The sequence below is a fragment of the Rhipicephalus sanguineus genome, chromosome 1 (assembly GCF_013339695.2).
Source record: "Rhipicephalus sanguineus isolate Rsan-2018 chromosome 1, BIME_Rsan_1.4, whole genome shotgun sequence".
In the NCBI taxonomy this organism is placed as follows: Eukaryota; Metazoa; Arthropoda; class Arachnida; order Ixodida; family Ixodidae; genus Rhipicephalus; species Rhipicephalus sanguineus.
In genome coordinates this window covers 155,321,281-155,343,531 of record NC_051176.1, presented here as the reverse complement: position 1 = coordinate 155,343,531, position 22,251 = coordinate 155,321,281, and the positions used below count along the sequence as shown (strand labels likewise).

Here is a 22,251-nt window from a genome sequence, read left to right as displayed (position 1 = left end):
GCTTGCATAGGCGCCAACGAGGTCAAGAAAAAAAAATGATAAGTCCCACAAAAATGATTGGAGCGCGTACGCTTATTTACGACCTTCCCTGCGCATCAAACGAGGTTCTTCGGACGAGAACTGTCAGAGGAACGACCTTCAGCCCTTGTCGAGCGGCGTACTGTCTGCGGAGACACAGACGGCACGTTCTTACATCAGCGATCTTGCAACGTTATCGACTATAAAAAGGGCACGGCCGCTGAATGCGAGCCGCCGCCCCCGACCGTCCACTATCGTAAATTCTTCCCAGCAGCGCAGCCAAAGGAAGGGTGTGTCCTTTTGTGACGCCCCAACGACGGGGCTGGAAGGGTGATTTGAACAGTACTATACCGACGGAATAAGAGGGCCACGCGGGGCGTTTGAAAAGCACGGTTCTTTCACGCATTCAATAATTTATTAGGTTTCACGTGCCAAAATCACGATATGATCATGAAGCACGCCGTGTACTCCGGACTAGTTTTGACAACCCGGGGTTCTTTTGAAGTGCGGGCACCTAAATCTAGGTAGACGGGTGCTCTTGCATTTCGCACCCATCGAAATACGGCCACCGTAGCCGGGAATCGAACGCGCGTCCTCCAGCTTAGCAAGGCGACAATCACGCATTTCAGTCTGCCCTGGTGTCATACGTTATAATAAAGCCACCACTCCACAGATTGTCGGAGACGAAGCTCTGTTACTGGCCAAGAGTGAGAAAACGCGGTGCGAGGAATGGGCGTATAAGGAACTGGCCAGACCATTGCGGCTGCAACAGAGTGATCAAGCATTCCCGTGACACAGATGTTGATGCGAAGGGTGGTGAGCTTCGCGCCACGAGAGTGAGCTTGTCAGTTATCTAATACATTTGACAATAACGTGACGTCTTGCCCTGATAATCACGTCGAGTTAATCTTTAGGGAAACATTGGAGCTTCACGCTTTAGCATGCGGGTTTGACTTTTGGCTCCTGCGCGGCAGGGGCGCAGCCAGAAATTTTTTTCGGCGTGTTCAATCATCCTTTATGTGTGTTTGTGCTTGTATATATGCCCATGCAAGATTGAAATTTTTGCATTTGCATATATACAACCCCCCCCCCCCCACACACACACACACGTGGCTAGGCCGTTGCTGCGCGGCCACACATCACGCTTAGGGCTGAATGAAAGAACGGTCGTGCGCTTAGATTTATGTGCACGTTAAAGAAGGCAAGACGTGATTCCGGAGCCTTCCTCTCTACCTATATCTCTCTGCACACGCAACTTCTCGACGTTAGAAGAACGGATAGCAAGGTAAATGGGTCCCCTTGGTTTTATCGTTCTGTCCTAAAAGCCACTGCTTACAGGGGCCCTGCAACACTTTTTCGTCTGCATTCTGCAGCGCTGGAATGCGTGTACTGCTGAATACTGAGATGAACGCAAAAGAATTATCGAAATCGGTGCACCGGCAACGGAAGTTATTAGACTTCAAACTCCAAAACCCAGCAGACGACGAGAAAAAACGTTCCCTTTCATATTTCACTCTCCCAGTGACGTCAAAGGCCGGTTCCAATCACAGCGCGCCTCACACAGAGACATACCGGACAACTTGCCTCGTGGTGGCCGCTGTGCAGTGCTGCTAGCGTCCTAGTGTCGTATTGCAATTGTTTTCAAATTTTATATTTAAAAACAGAAATCCTTTTGTATCTGAGGAAGTATAAAGAGTGCGTTTATAGTTTGTTTAGCCCACAATAGTGTGGCCTATCTGGGACTATACGAATATTACATGCGATTTGTCGCGTCAAACCAATCAAAACGCCCGGCCAATGTCGTCACTCCCACGTGATGAAGCGCCACTTCCGATCATAAAAATAGCCGTTGTGTGTCGCTCTAGTCCGAAAACAATGTGCTTTCTCCGTTGAAATAAAATTATAACGGTTTTGTTTTTGGCGTTGCCACTCGCGCAACGATATCAGTGCATTCCACAGTTCGAGAAGAAGCGATGAAAACTACACTCTTAATCTGTGTCACAGGGCCCCTTTAACTTAACCTGAAATCTTGTACACTCAACCGAGATGTCCTTTAGCCTACGATCCTGTAGATATCAGTCACGATACCTCTAACAAGTTTGAGTAGATATAGTGCAAAATTTGTCGGCAGACTTTTTGAAACTTGCACGGCCATTTCTCAGGATGGGGAACCCTTTTCCTCGAGGCAGTGGCCTGAATTTATGTATACACGTTTAGATGTAAAATTTTTTCCCCACAGAAACTGTTGAAGTGATGGCCATTTAAATCGGCGGATATATAGTCCACACCATGCACTTTTTAAACTGAACCTAAATACGGTTAATACAAGTATCATACCAAGAAAAAAAAAACGCTTACTTACAAGAGGATTTCACGATTTTAATAATTCTTTTCACATATATGACAAACAATGTTCTGAATGAAAGAAGGGGAATTTCAAGGGCTCGTTTTTCTTTGCTAGACACTACATTAATTAGAACTTAGAACACTTACATCATAATTACTACAGATAGCATCCCCTATCCTTTCCTTGGCTTTCTTGTCTGTTAGTTATAAACAATGCTCTAATATATTAAGTTCACACTGTGGGCAATACAATGTACTATGAAATGTAAAACCTTCCCTATCACCCAGCGAGTAGTTTCCTAGAATATTCACGCCAGATTTTATTAAAACGCAAGAAGAAAATGCATTTTGAGAGAAACACTGCTTTACGCACGCTTCTGCGTTTACCAATATGTTTAAAACGGTTCCAGCAGATTGCAGCTTTACTTATTTATATTTGCTGCTGTTGTCGTTGTTGTTGTTGTTGTTGTTGTTGTTTTCATCATGCTCAAAGGTTTTCGAGAGATTTGCCTTTTCGTCATTCGCTGCTTTCTGTGGAGATGCAGAGCTCTGCTCTGTCGACCTCCTCATCCTTACCGATGCGGATGAGAAGTATCTGAGTGAATAAAAGGCGGTTATAGATATTCAAGCGCCCCGATAACAACACTGAATGCAGCGTGCTGATCCCTGTTCATTTCCCATGTGTGTCCGGGCTCAACAGCGCAGGGAAGTAAGCAGGTAAAAATTGGTCATACGTCAAGGAAGCGGTCATGTGGACGCAAGAGTGGCTCGCTCTCTATGAAAATTTGCAGCGACAACTAGCAAACGCCTTCATAAACTAACTCTATATTTCATACCAAGTTGCATTATTCAACAAGATAAGCAAATACCGGTCAAACGACAATTGAGCAAGGACAACACCCTCCCCCACGTCTGTAACGGACCTCAATAAAGTTGCTCTCTCTCTCTCTCTCCCCGTGCGTGGTTGCACTTGCGGGGCAGTTCTTAAATTACCAGCTGAAGCGGTGGTGCCCAGGTCGTTGCACTGCCTTACTCATCAGACTGGTGTAATTTTCTGGCGACAGAACTAAAATGAACTTTTCTGAGTCTGTTTGCCCTACTATGCCTCCTTATCAAACTACAATTCTTTTTCCTTCTAAGCATCGAGTCAACTTCTCGTTGAACTACACATGCACGCTAAAAATACAGCTGCAGAATCATTCACATTTGAAAGAAATAGGTCCAGCTTCAAAAGCATGCCCTAGCGCAAGCTGCCCTGACATCTCTCCGGATGCGGTTGGTTTCTATAAGTTCTCTATAAAGCATCCATTTTCAATCGATGTAACGATGGTACAGACATGTGACCACACAGCAACTCTCGTAGACGCCTTAAAACTTCATTTTGTGTAGGCCACGTGCATTAGCATTCACGTGCAGACACATAGGCACTGCAAGTGCACAAAGAACGATGCAGGCATTCAAAGCACGTCTGAGGAACGCGTGCTGAAGCAGCAAAGGACAATCTCCTCTACCCACAATGCTGTACGCGGAACAATCAGCGCACAGATGGCAGACAATTCCATGGCATCAATTAGCTGTATATCCTTGCGCAAAGTAGGAGGCTTGTTTGGTGGACCAGAAGACCAGACTACTCTTATTTTGTCTGATTCTTGAAGAAATCGTTGGTAACAGGTATAGCGGTATCACGTTTGTTCAGATGATTTTAAGAGGCCGTCATTACTTGCACAAGTGATAGTATACGTGCAGTTATTTCACTGAAAATACTTCCTTCAATACCACTAAACATATACGATACATGTTTAAACTGTCAAAATGGAACAGAATAGTGCTCAAAAATGGTAATGCACGTTTATTAGCATTAACTGAGGTTATAGTTTCTATGCACGCGCGGCCAAAAGTGCGGTGAAGCCCAAAATGGGAAAAGGACAATGATGAACGGAACGCCGGCGTATCCGGTGTCCCGTCTTGGGAACGAACGGCTCGAAACTCGTGATATTCTAAATACAAACGTACTGAATGGCTTTACCTTCTTTGATTCCACAATTTCAACGTGTACACCAAGGGAACCGATAGTTAAACGTAATACTATAGTACTTATTCAAGTAATTTCCCATTTGATTTGTTCTGCTATGGAACAAAAAAAAAAGAAAAACGCTAAGAGAGAGCATACTAGCTACAACGCATATTAATACAGATTTACGACAAGCCTATAGTCTGGAACACGTAACCATTCTACTTCAACGCTATCGCTTTTCGCGCTTCGTGAATGGCCCGAGCGGCGCTCCTTCGCCCACTTTGAGACCGGACGATGAAGAAAAGGTCAAGACATAGAAAACCTTGCGTTATACTGGCACCTGATGACACTCTTTTAATAAAGGCAAACGGACATGAAGAGAAATAAAGCTTTTTATAAAGCGACCCCCATATTTACACCATTTCAGACATTTTACGCCGATGTACCGCAGACGTATTCAGCATTTCACAGCGTGCATATATATTAATTACACATGCGCAGGAAGAAGCTTCATTAGGCCAATAAATTGTACAAACTGGTTAGGTGACAGTTAAAAAAAAAGAGTGAAATTAACAATGACTGAAAGTCCATTACGTTAAAATGAGTTGGCTTTTTTTTTTTTTTTTGTTAAGGAAACATCTGTGCAGGAACTGACATAGATCGTAGTAGGAACATGGCACCACTGCATGCTTCAGTTCTTCAATATTAAAGCGTCACCAATAATTTTGCACGTTATTATTTCTAGACATGCATCCTGCTCAAAGAAAGCAACTCTCATATCATGCATGGCTGCTTTTAATGTACACAGACTCGCTGCATATAGTATCTTCCTTCCTATCATCAAGAGTGTTGAAAAGTGGAACAAAATGTGCGCAGTCACAGTCGTGTCGGAAACGCGCACACGCTCCTGCACTGCGGCAGGCCAAGGTATTATTACCGTGTAAAGCAGCACGTAAGTATAGACAATCCCGGCTGCCGTCGTGAATCCTGTCAAACTCGCTCTCTCAGTTTACTTATGCAATATCCAGCGCCTCATTGGCGTACTGCATCCTTGCTTGACGCTCTCTCGACAGATAGCGGATTCGTCGCCTCGAGCGCACCCACGCAGAAAAATACTGACGGGAAAGGCGAACTCCGCCGACACTCGGCTTAGACGAGCAGAACAAAAAGATGTTGAACTGCCTCACATATTCTAGAATTTATAGCCATATGCCACACGAAATTAAAGATCGCGAACTCGAGAGAGAGAGAGATAGAGAGAGTAGAAACAGCGACAAAGAAAAGTAATACCGCTGCGACGTTCCAACAAATCGAAAGCCGCACAGAGAGGTATATACTGTACAGTTACGTTATGGCCTGCCGCTACTTGGGACACACAACGGGGAGCGCCGAATGGCCGAAGAAGATGGCCCCCTAGAGCTTACGAGCGGCCCAACACCACCGACAGAGACCAATGAGGAATGTGAGGGCCAATCCCACGGCGCAATAAGAGGCGAAATTGAGGAGCACAAGAGCGGAGGCCACGGAGCCCCAAATGTTTGGGGGGAGAGGGAGTAGCGCGAAGAATGCCGCACGAAGTATAGATGACGCCGTTAGTCGACAATACGTCACTCCAGGAACGCTCACAAGGAGAACGTCAGCGACATGACAGAGTGCACACATAAGAGTGCGCGAATGAGAGGGAAGCCAATGAATGTCTGTATCACAAGAGGCGATATGGGCTTAAGGGTCAAATAAATGAGGGGCAGTAGGTAGCGGGCAAACAGCCTGCCAGAGCGTATATACCAGCACGTAAAAGGAGAAAACAAAATGAACTTCGGTTTTATAGGTACAGCCAAGTTGGTTCATAACAAATTCTACCGTATATGTGCATATACGTACCGTATGCCATTTTAGAAAAAAAAAAGTTTTTTTTTTTTCATTTCTCGTAAGAAAAAAATATCTCTCTTTGTTGCTCACATGTTATAGGCCTTTCCGCCCGTAAATAGGTTAATAACTACAAATATTATAAGGTGTCCACCTTGTATGAGCCTGTCCTGGAACCTTCACGTTAAGAATATATCTACCTCCGGGTTTTGTAAACTCTGGTTTCCTTTTTTAAATACAAACTTAAAAACACTTCCTATATGTTCAACTCATATATTGCTATTTAATTCAGCCGAAGTTCGCGAGTACGCCTGTACTGCCTGAGATCCTATCCCAGGAAGTACAGGCGTACTCGCGAACTTCGGTCGAACACACACCGTACTGCCTGGTCGAACACACACTGTACTGCCTGGGATCCCTATAGTGATCCCAGGCAGTACAGTGTGCATACACACGATCTAACGTAAACAACGTTGAATGAATCCAGACACAGGCTACCCCGTTCAGTTCAAAAAATTTTCGTCGTCCGACCCTATAACTTGACTAATGAGAACTAATAATATTCCGTCTCTTGATATGCGTAGAAAAAAAATCACAGCTGGAATTTATTTCCCATGTTTCTCAATGACAAGCTGGCACACGACCCGCCAATGTATGCAAGTCCACTAGTGGCGAGACCTACTGGCCAAAACCACCAAAATGCTTCAAATGAACCCCCTATTTTGCCTGAGTACTTTTCTTTTTTTCTCGCGCACAGTTGATTAACGGAATCACTCGACTGGCTTTATGATAACTGTGCATATGTTACACTTACTTGTGGTGTGCTTCTGTATTTTGTTCATGGTTTAATTTTGCTTAATTTTATACAACCTGCATGGATCTGGTGCACGCATTATGTATTAAATGAATGAATTAATTCATCAATTAATTAATGAGTAAATGAATGTAACCTGCCAAGAGGACAAGATTAATGCACCGAAAGAATGAGCGCATTCTAAATCCAGTGCTAGGCGAAGGGCCCTCCCCAGCTTTCTTTTTAGAAATCACCACAGCCCTCTGGTATATACGCACTGAATGACCTGCTCAACTCAATTTCCTCTTCGATTAGTATATCAGCGCTACACTCGTTCGCTTTCTAAATATGTAGTCTCCTTCACGTCTGTTGCGCCCGTCATCCTCCGGTCCCATCGCTCGTCATGCGGTCCCGTATAGCTCCTTCATTTCATTTAGTTTCAACCTCACTGAAAGAATGTACCGATTGTCAACTTTCTCGAGTGTGCAGTCGGGAGCCGGACGCATTAACCACTGAAATATCACGAAACTTTGCAGCTCGGAAGCTTTTGCGGGGCTTCGTGATGTGTACCACGCAGAGAGTGACGACGGCTTTGCTTGCATTTTGGGGGCCAGGAGTGAGCAAATACGAAGTTGAGTACAGTGGAATGAAGAGGTTGCGAATACTGAAATAGGACAAGTGCGGGCATACACGAATGACCGCAGTTGCGACAGAAAAGCGAGACAGAACCCATGAAAGCGAACAGAAAGAATACTGGAGCAGGGATGACCTAATGCAAAGATAATAGAAACGCAACGGCACACTGCGTACCGAGGAAGACGGCGAGTGATTACGACGAGGTCCAACCGTGTGGCAGGGACCGAAGGAACGGGGGCCACGCACGGCACCATTTGTACACGTCGACGCCAGCGGCCGCAAACAGCGGAGACAACAGCTGCTCGGGGACCGCTGGCGCCTCTGATCGACGACGCCTCTCCGCAGCCACTGCGTGGATAGGGCGGAGAGCCGCTCCGTTTGGAGGGAAAGAGTGCTTGCACGGCTCCGCTTTGGTCGCGGGCCAAATATCTCCGCCTTTCTGGTCTTCGCCGAAATTCGGCCACAGGCGATCACCGGTGGCTCGAGCCCTTTCAACGGCCACAGAACCGGGGCGAAGAGCTTTAGGAGAGACAGCAAAATGAGTACACGAGCGTGAGTGGTCGAGACGGCTCGCTTCGCTTGTGAACACTAGTCCAACACAGAGCCCACTAAGTGCTGGCAGGAATGCCGCATCTATTACCGTGGATAATGGAAGAGACTAAATAGGCATTACCCATGTGGAATCATCCGTTCCTTACACACATAGTCGTCGAAGTGTTTAGAAATCAAAGGAGAAGGCTTCCAATTTCATCCCTTTCTTCTTAACGCTGGTCCAGGCGTCCCTCCAAGGCTGGGGGCTACACGAGTGCACGCCTCTGATCTAGTACGGGTGTGGTTGCCAGCGCGGCCGTGAGTAAGGCCCCTAGCTTTCCGCGATTCCGCGATTCCGCGAAAAATCACGGAATTGACGTTTTTTCGCGGAAAAGTGAAAAAAAATGTAGATTCCGCGAAAAATAACTGAATTTACGTTTTTTTTCGCGGTAATGCAAAAAAAACAACAAGAAAACGTTACATGCCACGCTTCTGTGAACTACCGAGGAACATTGTTTCTCCAAAGCTTCTGAAAGGTGTCGCTACACGCCGTCAAACAAGCCTCGATTCGAATTTCGTCCTTCACTTGGCCGAGTTGAGCATAGCGCCGCTGCTCGACTGAAAATGACGCCGCGCTTCTCAAGAATTGCTGCAGATTATCGCTAATATGTGGTTGCTTTTTCTGCCGAGAAACGGCGTTCCGATCGACTTTCTCCTCATCATCCATCCAACCACGCTCGTTACGTACTCGATGGCAACGCGGAGGTAATATTTTATTGCGATAGCAATTATATGGACAGTCTCGGCTGAATTTTGCCGTCGCCGTCGCCGTCATGCACCGTATATGTATAAGTATGTATATATATATAAAAGCCCCAAAGAAAAATAATTCAGAAAAATGCTTCCGAGGCGCGGAATCGAACCAGGGACCTCTTCCTCCGCAGCGAGTGGCGCTAGCCACTACGCCACGAAACGCAGATCCTCCACGTAGGTAACGGCGAGCGTTATATACACACCCTTTAGCGCTGGACGGACTCAGAGACGGCTGCGCTTATAAGCGTTTCTTCATTACCGGCGAGATGGCGTTAGGAGCACGACAGGCGCATTTAAAAGTCGTCAGCTCGCGCGCTCGCTTCTTCTTATACTTGCGCAGGGAGAACCTTGCCCTTCCGCTGTCTGCTCGCGCGGTTTTCTTGTGCTGAGGGGAAGAGGAGTGTTTCACGCTTTCACCGTGATGTCCGCGCTCATGTTACGCAGCGTACGAAAGCCACTCGAGCTCAAGGGACGCCGCTAAACGAACAAACAGAAGATGAGCGCGAACTATCAAGTGTCACAGCTCGACACTTTTGTACTCTCTTTACGAAAAAGAAAAAAAAGTTCGCGTTAGATATGAGCAAATCAATGCGCTAGTGTATTTTATTAAGTCATGGAAAAATGGTTCATTTGCTCTATCGTCTTTAACTAGCGAGAGAAATTGAAGCCGCCAGTGGCCGCCACCAATCACAAGGCTTAACGGTAGCCGTACGTAGCCGTAGGGCCGTAGCCACCTATCCATCCAACGCACTTGCTGTTTGCGACTCCACGTGCACGTGTTCCCGTTTGCTTTGGTTCGAGATCGATGCGCGAATCGAGATGGCACCTTCAGGATCTCATTTAAGCAAAAAGACAGCCAAGGAACGCGCTCGAGAATACAAGCACGCTGACTTTTACGAAGATGGAGGTGTGCTTTTTTGCCGGACTTGCGCGAGAGCAGTTGACCATCGCCGCAAGTCAACTATTGACGAGCACATCGGGAGCAACCGTCATCGTAAGAATGCCGGAACAAGGGACTCCTCTAAGCGAAAAAGTGGCGAAGAACAATCAGAAGACGGAGCTGGGGGTTCAGGAACGCCGAAAAAGCAAAGTCGACTGCAAACGCTGGAATCCGCAATCACGGCTGGTGAAGCGAGGAACGACGTTGTTCTCAAATTCTTGGATGCCCTGATATCTGCGAATATTCCCCTTGAGAAGGTGGACAACCCGAAACTGAGAACGTTTCTGCAGACACACGTTCGGAACGGCGGGTCGGTGCCTGGATCTGATGCGCTCCGCCGACGACTTCCAGAATTGTTCGAGAAGCACGAGGCAAATTTGAAAGCTATGTTTCAAGGCACCACAGTTTCAGTGATTACAGATGAAACGACCGATGACCGATCAAAATCGGTTGTGAACGTGCTGTTCGTTCAGTCGGCCAGAAGTGCGAGTACTTCGCTGCAACCTGTACTCGTGGAAGTGAAATTCGTGGATGAAGTGAACTCGTCCGTGATAGGCCGCATTGTGACAAGAACACTGACGAGGTACGGAGTTGAATTTGAGGATGTATCGGGCTTTGTTAGCGATAACGCTAGCTATATGGTGAAATCCTTTAAGGAGTGCATAAAGCCACTTTGCGAGGGTGCTGTTCACATTACTTGTGTAGCCCATACAGTGAACATTGTTGGCAGTACACTGCAGGCATCTTTTCCCTTAGTGGACAAGTTTGTCGCCTGTATGAAGAAGGCCTTCCGTCTCTCGAGTAGAAAGAGAGCTTTCTACAAATCACATCTGGAAGAGTGTGGAATTGAATGTGCCAAGGCACCCCCAGCACCTGTCCAAAGCAGGTGGAATTCATGGATTGAGGCTGTTGAACAGCATTCTGCCTACTTTGAGCACTATCCTACCTTGCTTAAGCAAGTCCACCAGAAGTATGGAGAAGCAGCGTGCGCTGATTCCCTTCTGAAACTTCTTAGTGAACACTCAACTGAGCTTAAGTACAGCATGCGATGCATTGCAGTATTTGGAAAAAAAGTTTCAAGCTTGCTGAAAACAGCAGAGGGTCAGCGCGTAGCCTGCCACAAAGCGTACAATGCTTTGTTTACACTTTGGGGTTACCTTGAAGCAGCTGCAAAGGAAGATTTTGCAGCACAATTGAAGAGAGAAGATGTCGCACATGATGAGGCCCATCAGATTGGTAACAAGATGACGGCTGCAATGACCAAAGCGGCTAACAAAGCACTAATATACTTGGAGAAGTCCGACACCTGGAAGTTCTTCAAAGATGTTAGGTGCTTGGACCCTCTGCAAGTTGGGTGCCTTTCCAAGAAAAGGTCCGAGTTGACAGGTGTGCCTCAGCTTGCAGGCGAATCGCTAGTTCTAGCTGCCGAATGGGAGGTGTACCTGAAGAGTGCCCAAGAACTAAAGACCAGTGACAGAGACTTGGCTCCATTTCTTTCCAAACAAGAAAACCCAGGAGCTGACTTCGATGTCCTGGCTTTCTGGGCAGGGATGCAGCAACTCACCCCAACCCTTTCGTCAATTGCCCTGAAGTACCTGGCAATACCAATCAACTCTGTTGATGCAGAGAGATCGTTTAGCCGTTATGGTGACATTGTGTCCCATAAGCGTCACTCTCTCAGTGAAGAGAGCACCAAGTATCACCTGATGCTCTCCCATAACAGTTTCCTGCAATTTTAATTATTGCAGGCATGTTTTGAGCCTGAACGTGTGCAATGAATAAATGTTACGTGTTCCTGTGCGTCTGTTCAATATTGCCGCAAAAATTTGCATGTTTAAGGTTGCCGCGGAATTTTGCAGATTTCTCTATCTGGAATTGCAGAATTCCAAATTTTCCACCGCATAAAGTTAGGGGCCCTAGCCGTGAGCAAATGCGACCCTGCTACGCTTCAAGTAACCTGAAGCACTCTGCGCGTCCTCTTTCCTTTCGCTGTCCTTTTCGTTTGTCGACTTACAGGCCGTAAGGGCAAATGGCGAGATGAAACGGCGATCATAATGAAAGTGCAGAGCGCAGAAATAGAATGCGGACAGGATAGATGGATGCGCGCTTTTTATGCTTCATACTTTCATTATGAACAGAAACCAACGCGCCCAACTGAATTGACACAAGAATAAGCCGAGGAGGCTAGCGGCTGCATGCGCTCCTTATGCAGCGCGAAGTACAAGAGCATGTTCCCCTGTTATAGGCACAGACGGATGGATGCAGAGGAGAGGAGTGGGGGAGGATCCGGATGTTCCGACCCCCCCCCCCTTCATTTTTGAATGTATAAACTGAGTATGGGTGTTGACGCCTCATACTCAGCTTTAGGTATCAGACTTTCCATCACCTTTCCACGCACGCTCTCCTCGCAATCATTTCAGAGCGCAGTAGTGTACACGAGCTATAAACGAAAACAGTCCTCACAGAGGCCGAACATAGCACGGCACTACTGTTCTCGCAATCACGGCCCTCATCGTCCAAAACACTCCCTCTCGCGCCTACAAGCTATAGCGTAGCAAACAGTCCAGATTCAAAGGCATGTCGTCATGAACTCCCATAGAGCAGACAATGTAATAATAAATATAACAATGACGTTTCTTTGCGTTTTAGATTTTGGCTCAACTCTTTGTGGAGAGCGGGACCCAGCGCACAACCGACAGGTAAGAGTGAGGACACAGCACAGATGCCACCCTCCTCCCTCGTCTCCAAATTTTGTACCCCCATGCACGTCGCCCAACGACACACCTGCTATGACGTATCGATGTCTTTACAGCGAAGCTGTATACGACTTCGGGCGTTCCGTCTGTGTGTGTGTGCAAAACCCCTGAACGTGAGGAGGGGAACATACGCGTGGCAAGCACCAATTAAGATTGTGCACGAAGCGCCAGGCGCATGCCACAAGCCAGGCAAATCTGTCAAAATGTTCAGCTTTAAGACAAGATTACGCATGTCGCGAAATCGAGAATGCAGCAAAAAGACGCACGCTGCTCAAATGCCTTCTCAATATCGTGCACGAAACGCCACGCCAGACAAGGCGACGCATGTCGCAGCAAAAAGAACCATGCTGCTCAAATGGAAAGCTTTAAAGCATAGGCTACATTCAAAAGGGGTTCTCTGGGCAGAATTTCGGATTTAGTTGCAGGGTGTGTGTTTTCGGCTAAGGTTGGAAGTGCTGTGTCACCACCGCGTCGTGTGCTAAACGGCTTCGCTGGTCGCATACACCCAAACAGAATGGAAGAGCTCCTCTTTTTTTTTATTGCTGCTTTTTCTAAAAGAGCTCAGATGTTAAGGAAGCGGATGTTATCATTTTTTTTCCTCCTCCCGTAACACGAAAATAGTAGTAGTAGTAGTAGTAGTAGTAGTAGTAGTAGTAGTAGTAGTAGTAGTAACAACAACAACAACAATAATAATAATAATAATAATAATAATAATAATAATAATAATAATAATAATAATAATTAATGTGGCTTTGCGCGCCAAGACCACGATATTATTATGAGGCACGCCGTAGTGGACCTAAATCAATAGGTACACGGGCCTCTATAGCATTTCGCCTCCATCAAAATGCGGCCGCCGCAGCCAGGATTCGATCCCGCGAACTTCGGGCAGCAGCCGAGCACCGTAACAACTGTACCACCGCAGCAGCCTGTAATACGCAAGAAAGCTAAGAATTGTGTAATAATGTAGCCAGAAACAAGCTTAAGTGGGCCACGAATATCGCTCCGAAACCGGAACTGGACCTGTCAGTCCATAGAGAGCCACTTCTCGTGGTGAATCACACCACGAATGATGATGATGATCTACAACGACATTCACGTTACATTGTGTTGGCGAAAAATGGTCACATATAGTCTATGTGGGCTAACCATCAGCTTTGTCTTACGTCTTATTCCTGTCGAGATTCTCCTGCCCACACTGCAGGACATTGCAGGACACTGCAAAACCGCCTGCCGAGTTTTCGTTGAATGATATGTGAACTTTGTTGGTGGTTAATGGCTTTGACTTATCGCAGAGAAACATTCCTTCTCTCACGTCCTCTGAACGTCGTTGTCGTGCGCAAGCCGAGTTCGCCCCAATCGAAGCGCCCGTCGCGTTGCGAGCACCCGCCGTCACGGATCGGACTTACATGGGAGACACCCTATAAACCGCTCATTCCCGGGTACCTCACGGCAACCCTCCCTACCAGGAAGCCTCCTTCTTAGGTTCAGATAAATTGTAGACTATTATAAGGCGAGTCACCGCCAATATCCAACCCCGGCTAAAGGTTTGGGAAAGGCGAACGAACGCGTCCTCCAGATGTTCTGCCCAGTTATCATGAAACATTTTCACCCTATGGTCAATGGCAGGTGCCAGCACTGCGGGGAGGTAGCCGATACCTACCACACTGTCTGGGTCTGTCAATGTAATCCAGCCCTAACCCCCAAAGCTAACCCTACCCGAGAGGACTGGGAGGTGGCCCTGCTTGGTTTCTCAGACTTCCGGTCCAGAGAGCCAGACTGGCGGCTTCTACCAATGGAGCCTCACACTAGGGACATAATTCACCTATTATGTAGAACCCCGCTGTGCGGCTCAGCTCTCATTACTGTAATAAACGCTTTTTATCACCATAGGCGTGCGCAGGGGGGGGGGCGCAAAGTCTGCCCCATACATTGACTTAGTAGGGAGGGGGGCCGCTGCGATGAACCTTCGCCCCCCCGCCTGATGGGGGGGGGGGGGGGGGAATCCCTGCGCACGCCTATGTTTACCCCCCTCACGTACACTCTAAGCCAAAAATGGAAAAAACGGGAGTAACTGCCGGTTTTAGTCCTAAAGACCAACTGTTACTCCCCAAAAAGACCAACTGGAACAAGATGGCTGACATGGCTCAAGTTGGGGAGTAAGCGTTTAGGGTTAGGTTGGAAGGGAGCAACAGAAGGACGAACGGCAACAGTTTCTCTCGGCGCGTAACCGCTGCTCTCCTGCAGGACGCACCCTGTATCGGTCGATGCATGGGCCACATTTTCTTGCGGGCTGGCATAAGGAAACTAGTTTTTGTAAACTGAACAGAGAGATACGCACGCTAATAGGGACATTTGGCTTGTACGTAAACTTTTTAATGTTACCGTGTTACCGGAACACATGTTTTAGAAAGGTTTTACCTCCCCGTACGTAAACGAATACCTTTACGTTTGAATAAACCATGAAATGATGATAACGGCATTTAAATTATATTTAACTTATATAAGATTGTATAACCGCTGCAGAAATATCTCGAGGGGTTTTTAGCGTAGAATACCGGGTTATCCGACGATGGTGTCGCCATCTTGTGACGCTTCGTGCAACCATAGTCGTAGACACGTTTGTTTTCGCCTAGTGTTTTAGAGGAAAAAAAATGATTGAAAAGGTAACTCATTCGTAATAATGCCGCGGCAAGGCATTTACACCAGAAGTGGAACGCACGATGTTTCTGAAATAACAATTTTTTGCTTGCCTGCTTCATGTTGTTCCCGCTAGATGGCGTCACCTATACAGCCTGTCGGGGTATTTATGTCAAGGCTTCTCACGTTTTTACCGCTTCGGTATTCTAATTCTAGGTCACTCTAGTGACTCTAGCCGCTGAAACAAAGTGATCGCAATTACCGCTCGCACTTCGGCTTTTTTTCACTCGGCGGCTGGAGCCTCGGCAAAGCGGGTATCGCGAGTAGCCGCGAACGAATGTGGATTTTCGAGATAGGGCCGTAAACGTAAAGCCAATCCGGAGAGTAGTTCACGTTCCGTAAAGGCCCGCGTATGCGCAGATTCGTTCCGGCAACTCGTAACACGGTAACGTAAAGCTAAAAGCCCACAATGCAAGCCAAAATCGCCCAATAAAAGGCATGGATGCACTAGAACGCCAGCACCTGAAGCTGTTGTCGTCGCAAGTCAAATGGCGTGTTTGCGTATAACATTTGGCATAAATATATAGCCTGAGAGTGTGACAATAAAATGCGAAGCTTCGCGAGACTCCGTGTATACTTCGCTACAAACAAGCGGTTGAGAGAAGTACACAGTTGATAGACTTTACATTTGCGGTTTTATGCTGACAACGAGACTGACAGCGAGCTAACGCCTCCCCTACCCCCTCATCTCTACCTTGTCACTGGCTGATTTTGGCGGGAGGACAGTTATCGCAATAGGGTCCGGTCAGGGGCGTAGGCAGAAACTTTTTTTTTTGGGGGGGGGGGGGGGGGGCACCTCCTTGATCTGTAGTGCGGACGAGCAGGCAGATGTGGTCGAGTGTCATTTTCTGCTCTGTATGCTATGGCAAAAAAAAAAAAAAAAATTCGGGGAGGGCACGGGCCCAGGTGTGCCCTAACGTGGCTACGCCCCTGGGTCCGGTAGTTTGAATTTGTGTTTAATCTCAGAGCAAACGGACGTTATCAGCTCGGGCGGTGTTGTCTTTTCAAAGGGGAGGCGACTCTTCCGCAAAAAATAATATTATTAATATTGATATTAATAATAACAATGATAATAAATAAGAAGAAAACGCACCTCCGGGCAAAAAAGAAAAAAAGAAAAAACTGGCCTTTTAGCTAGCGCAAAGGGAGCACGGCAAAGCCTGTGTTTTCGCGAGAGACTCATTGCCTTGACGTTTTCAGATGTATACAATGTTACCTTCTATTCTCTTTCGAACATCACCACTGGTTCTGCACGCCTATACTCATTTCACTATAGCATGTCAGAACGCGCAGCGACCCGTCGGTACCTACATAACCCCGTTTCCTTTCAGACGGCGCCGTAGCGTTTGGTGGCGCAGTGGTTAGCGTGCGCGCATGGTGATTAAGTGGTCGCGAGTTCGAATCCTGTGTGTTTGTTGCAAATTTTCTGAAATTTCTTTCTGAACGAGATGTCTGTGTATCATTTGTACATACAAACAAAATGTGTATAAACCTCAATGTGCTCTAGAAGTCAATCAAAAACGAATTTTTTTTTTCGGCCCAAGAAGAAACTAAGGAGTAACGGGAAGGAGCATCCGTTGCTCCCTTGAGGAGCATCAGAAAGGAGTAACAGTTGGTCCTCAAGGAGAGCAACGGTTCGTCCCCTTGCCGTTGCTCCTTTTAGGAGAGTAATGGGAGTGGCAAAGCACTTGCTCCCTCAAAGGAGGAACCCCTATACCCCCGTTGCTCTCTTTTGGCTTAGAGTGTACAGTCTGCTCAAGTTTGCCGGCGGAACACAAGACAAAGCTTGGCGCACCATGCAACCTGGCGGCACATTTTTTGGGGGGAGTTTATTTCTGATCATCTGTTGGGCACAATTAATTTTGTACAACCTGCACCCGATTTCCAGCACAATATCAGTGGCGCGGCTGCTAGGCTTAGTTAGTCCCATACGACGCATTGTAACTTGTTAGGTGCTCAAATAACGCGACGGTTTTTCTTTCTTCTTATTTTTCATACGCTATGTTAGACAACGTCATTGATTTTAACCAGAGAGATTTTCAGAAAAATGAAAAACTTGGAGGACGCCTGAGTTTCGCCTTCAAAAGTAGAACGCGATAGCGTAATCGGGCCCCGTGCGCATCGCCTTCTCAATTGGCAGCCTGGCTTCGGTTCGCGGTGCAAGCCTCAAACGTGCCGTAAGGAAATGAACGACTGTGCTCGTAACATTGGCCGTTTAAAACTATTCTAGAATGCCTACTGCAAGTACAGTTGTTAAGTGCCCACTACGCCATAATTCTTCATTTTGCGAATCAGCGAAGGGTCCACAATACGAGTCCGTAAGGCAACACGCGAACCTACGCAGCTGCTCACTTTGTTGATGCTTTTGCAGCTGATGGTGATTAAATATGCCTGAGCGCTTTGTAATGGGCGGGCCTTCAAAATACCCACTCATTGCGCAATCCACATGTTTTGATACCTGGCGCGATTCTACGCTTCTACCACGCAATATTACATGCGTTAAGGAGACTCCTTTCACTACATGATTATCATATAGTGTTTTTTCCCCAAGCAATTTCAATCAATGGCGTGGCTCTGTGGTAGAACACCTACATGCCACGCGGACGGCCTGGGTTCGATTCTCACTCGAACCGAAGATTATTTTTATTATTTTATTTGCATCTTTCTCAATTTTTCGCTCACAACCCCAGACGCCGACGCCGACGCCAACGCCGACGCCAACGCCAACGCCGGAATTTCTGCGAAACGAGCTCCTTAACGCTATCGCGTTAAAATGGATTTTTTTTTTTTTTTTTGGAGCTACATTCGACGTTTATAGTGTAGACCACATATGTCAGTACAATTTTACAGTATAAGGATGCGCGACAAATCCACAAAATTTATCTTGAAGTAAAGCGCAAATAGTCAATATCTACCGAGTTTTATTATCCTTAATTTAACTTGTCTATATACAGCAATAAATTCCTGAAACAAGGTGTGTGGGTCCGCTTACCATGTTTGTGATTTCTGTTCTCAAAGTTCCTTGCGTAGCAAAGTGTAATAAAACATTCATAAGGTTGCATTTCATTTGTTTTTTGTTGGTAAAAAAAGATATTCTGATCGAGAGGTGTACCAATTTTTCGCCAAGTGCGCTCAAAGTTCAGAAATTGCGAAATAGGCGGAAAAGTCTTTTCAGCGGCCGAAATTAGCATTTTTCTTTAGGCAGACGAAATTTCTTTTTCCTCATAATTTAGAATCTTTGTTCTCGGTCCAATACCTGCGCCTAAAGTAAATTTCATCAAAATGGAGAATGGTGACCACGATCACCCGTTCGTTCTTATGTGGATTAACCTATAGTACATTTTTGCGGTAAGCTTACGCTGGCGCCTCCCCATTGAGCTGTATCGACGCCCAATCCTACTTTTCATTCCAAACCATACACACTCGGCTGCACGAATTGACGTTGTATCTGTCTGAACTGAAAGCAGCGAATATGTTATATGAAGTCTCAAAGCAACAACTGCAACGAGGGGAGGATATCTCATAACGCTAGCTTGCCACGAGGGAATGACAGCGATAAGGTTCTCCTCCGCTCACGCCATGAATGCGCCTGTGTCTATAAAAGAGCATCGGGACATTGTGCCGGGGAACCCCCGTTCAAGTCCCACCATCGGACACAACTTGTTTGCTGTGCGACAGCTTGCGTTAACACAGCTGAGCCTGTCCGGCGAGGCAGATCTGACGAATGCCCCAACAACGAATGCTTCTGCAGTCCCCACCAAGATAAGCACCACGTTTCTCGACACCGTAACTATCATGGAAACACAACGTAACGGTGTGTTTGCCACCAACATCGCTCGTGCTCAGATACCAGCACCAATTTCTTGCGGCAACCTGGATGTCTTTGAATTCGTGACGATAGACTGACTCCAAATGAAGCATGCATATTACAGATGCAAGCAAAGTGCCACAGTCGAGAACCGACGATATTGAGTCCCCAGCCGGCATTCCAGGTTTGTTTGCATCTCAATCCACCATGGCCACGAGCGCCACCCATGACTCTATGGCGCCACCACAGGGAGCGTTGGCGCTTCTGTCGTTCTGACGTGGAAAGTTAAACTACGCGACACCGCTTCTCCTCTGTTGCGTTCGCGCAACTTGCGGTGATCTTTCGGGCGGTTTAGACGGCATGTTTTGGTATTCTTGTCCAGGAACGGTGTCCCCTGACCTCGACAATCTCTGACTATATGGGGAGGACACTAGCACACGTGTTCCTCCCTTATCGTCCTTGTGTCATTTTGCGCTGAATTTTTGCTACTGACTATATCGCCTTAACAGTAAAAAAGTTACATGCTTTGGTCACTCGCAACGGTATACATTTCGACAGCGTGAGGGGCTCATCCCGGAGTGCAGCATTGGCTACTAACTATGTAAGCACACCGTCCCTCACCCTAACTGTCATTTCTGCGTGTCACACAGGAAGTGCATTTCATTATGCCACCATCACTCATATTCACTTTTACTGGTTCGCATATTTTTGGTTACGTTTTGATTACCGAAACAGGTAGAAAGCGCTTTGTCTGTGCGCATGGCAGTTACTAAATGAGTTATGTGTATGAACCGCATATATGTGCGTAGATTTTCAACCAAACCCACTTGTTGAAAGTTAGCGATCGTGTTGTGTTCTCCTCTCTTGTCGTCGTCCTTTTAAGCGCTTTACATTGTCAATGTGCGCAAAAAACAAAAGAAGAAAAAAAAGCTTTGTTTAAGCTGAGCAGTAAATGAAAATGTTTTGTAGCTTAGAAATAAACAAACTCTGCCAGCTGTTCATACGTTGTTCCAGGTCATTTAGCGTTTCGTTGCGCTTTTTTTCAGCTTTTTGATTTGCAGTGCGTCGCAGCGCCTCTCGCGCAAGTACGTGCCCGGTTCGCACGAGCATTTAGAACCACCACAGCCGACTACAAAACGCAAGGCGTCAAGAGTTTTGCTCACCAAACTTATGACGTAGCTTCTACAGCATTGCACGCTATGAAATGCAGTATACATTTCCGCTGGTTAGTCGCTAAAGTTCTTGAGACAAACAAATCTTCGGTAATAGACAGCATGGTCCTATTTGGGAAACATTTCCACGCCACCATTAAGCAGAGCGCAGCACAAGTGCCGTCATGACCCTCCACTACAGTTGCCATTTTTGGTTATTTTGGGCAGCACAAATAACTTGGTTCCACAGACTTCCGCCTGCTGGTGACAACGTCCTCCGTCGCCACATTACTAGTTATGTTGCGCCGACGCCTATGGTGTGCAAACGGTGCGCCAACGGCTGCATGGGATGCGTGACTGAGATCGTCGGAAGACGGAGTAATGTGTTGCTGCAGTACAAGACGCGGCGAAGTTCGCAGTGGAATTTGTTGCGGTTATTCTACGCGCGCTGTTCACTTGTCTGTTTACCCCACATACACATTTGCATACTCGCAGCAAGGTCTCCATGAAAGAGGGTAAGGCGAGCAGACACGGACAAAATCGAGAACCGGAAGGTTATAGGTATGGTAGTGCCACCTGCCAATCAGACGCACGTGCGGATCCACGCGTGAGATAACTGTTTGGCCATTTAATTTCTTCCTCGTGCAAGTTCATCGAACGCTGGCTCACGCATACGCTTCCACTACTATTGACACGCCAAGTCTCGGCCAGCAGGCGCATGCCTTCGTTTTTGTCGGTATAAGACCACGCACTATCTGTAAGAACTATTTTATAATTATTGGAAGTGAAATGGTATAAAACATATGGTTCGTTCAGAAGATTATTAATGCATATTGCAGTACCAGAAGTTTGACATTTTGACCGCACAAAAAAGATGAGGACAGAGGGAGGTACGACGACACGGGCGGACAGAGGGGCGTACCTCCCTCTGTCCTCGTCTTTTTTGTGCGGTCAAAATGTCAAACAGTAAGCACCAACTAGGCCAAACGCAAGTTCTCCTAAAGTACCAGAAGTGACCACATTTATGTTGTGTCATTACATGGCCGTTTAAGCATGCATGCATGCATGCATGCACACACACACACAAATTGTGTGTGCATTATGCTTGAATAATCCCGTCAACGAACTATATGTTTCATACGATTTTACTCTAATTTTCTAATAAAGAGTGTCTCTCTCTGCTTCCAGCAGTTATAGAATAGTTCACCCCACGATGCAATGACGGCGGCATATTTCGCAACTTTACTTGCCACTCCACCTCCCATTGCCTCAAACGAGTGTAACAAGGAACACCTCCCGAAATTTTCTATGGAGGCGAAAATGTTTGAGGCCCATGTACTTAGATTTAGGTGCACGTTAAGGAACCCCAGGTGGTCGAAATTTCCGGAGCCCTCCACTACGGCGTCCCTCGATCATCATCATAGCGTGGTTTTGAGACGTTAAACCCCAAATATTATTATTATTATTATTATTATTATTATTATTATTATTATTATTATTATTATTATTATTATTATTATTATTATTATTATGAATCTCGCGCCAAAACTTTACCTGCACATCAGTGTCACGTCACAAACTTCAAATTCTTTTTGCGTATTTTGGCCATATTGAGAAAGGGAAAATAGACAACCACCCGTTCGTAGCACGAAGCCACAAGGAAATCCATCCGTATGGATTTCCTTGTGGCTTCGTGCTACGAACGGGTGGTTGTCTATTTTCCCTTTCTTAACCCTTCCGCCACCTTGCGGGTTTCCGCAGAACTGATTTGCAATATTGGCCATATTGGTTCAGTAAAATTTTCTTTATCTTTCTATGTTAAAACTTTGGATCTATCAGAATACAATGCAAACAAATTGTAGCGATAAATGATTACTAG

General features: G+C 46.5%; 2 protein-coding genes across 2 annotated transcripts in view; one reads left to right on the top strand and one right to left on the bottom strand.

Moving 5' to 3' along the window:
* Positions 1-22,251, bottom strand: part of LOC119400664 (ecotropic viral integration site 5 ortholog) — a 230,934-nt gene that overhangs the window by 205,844 nt on the left and 2,839 nt on the right. The window lies entirely within an intron of this gene.
* Positions 10,238-11,711, top strand: LOC119400687 (uncharacterized). The gene has a single exon (XM_037667697.2). It carries the CDS (start codon positions 10,344-10,346, stop codon positions 11,694-11,696), a length of 1,353 nt encoding a protein of 450 aa, XP_037523625.2. The 5' UTR covers positions 10,238-10,343; the 3' UTR covers positions 11,697-11,711.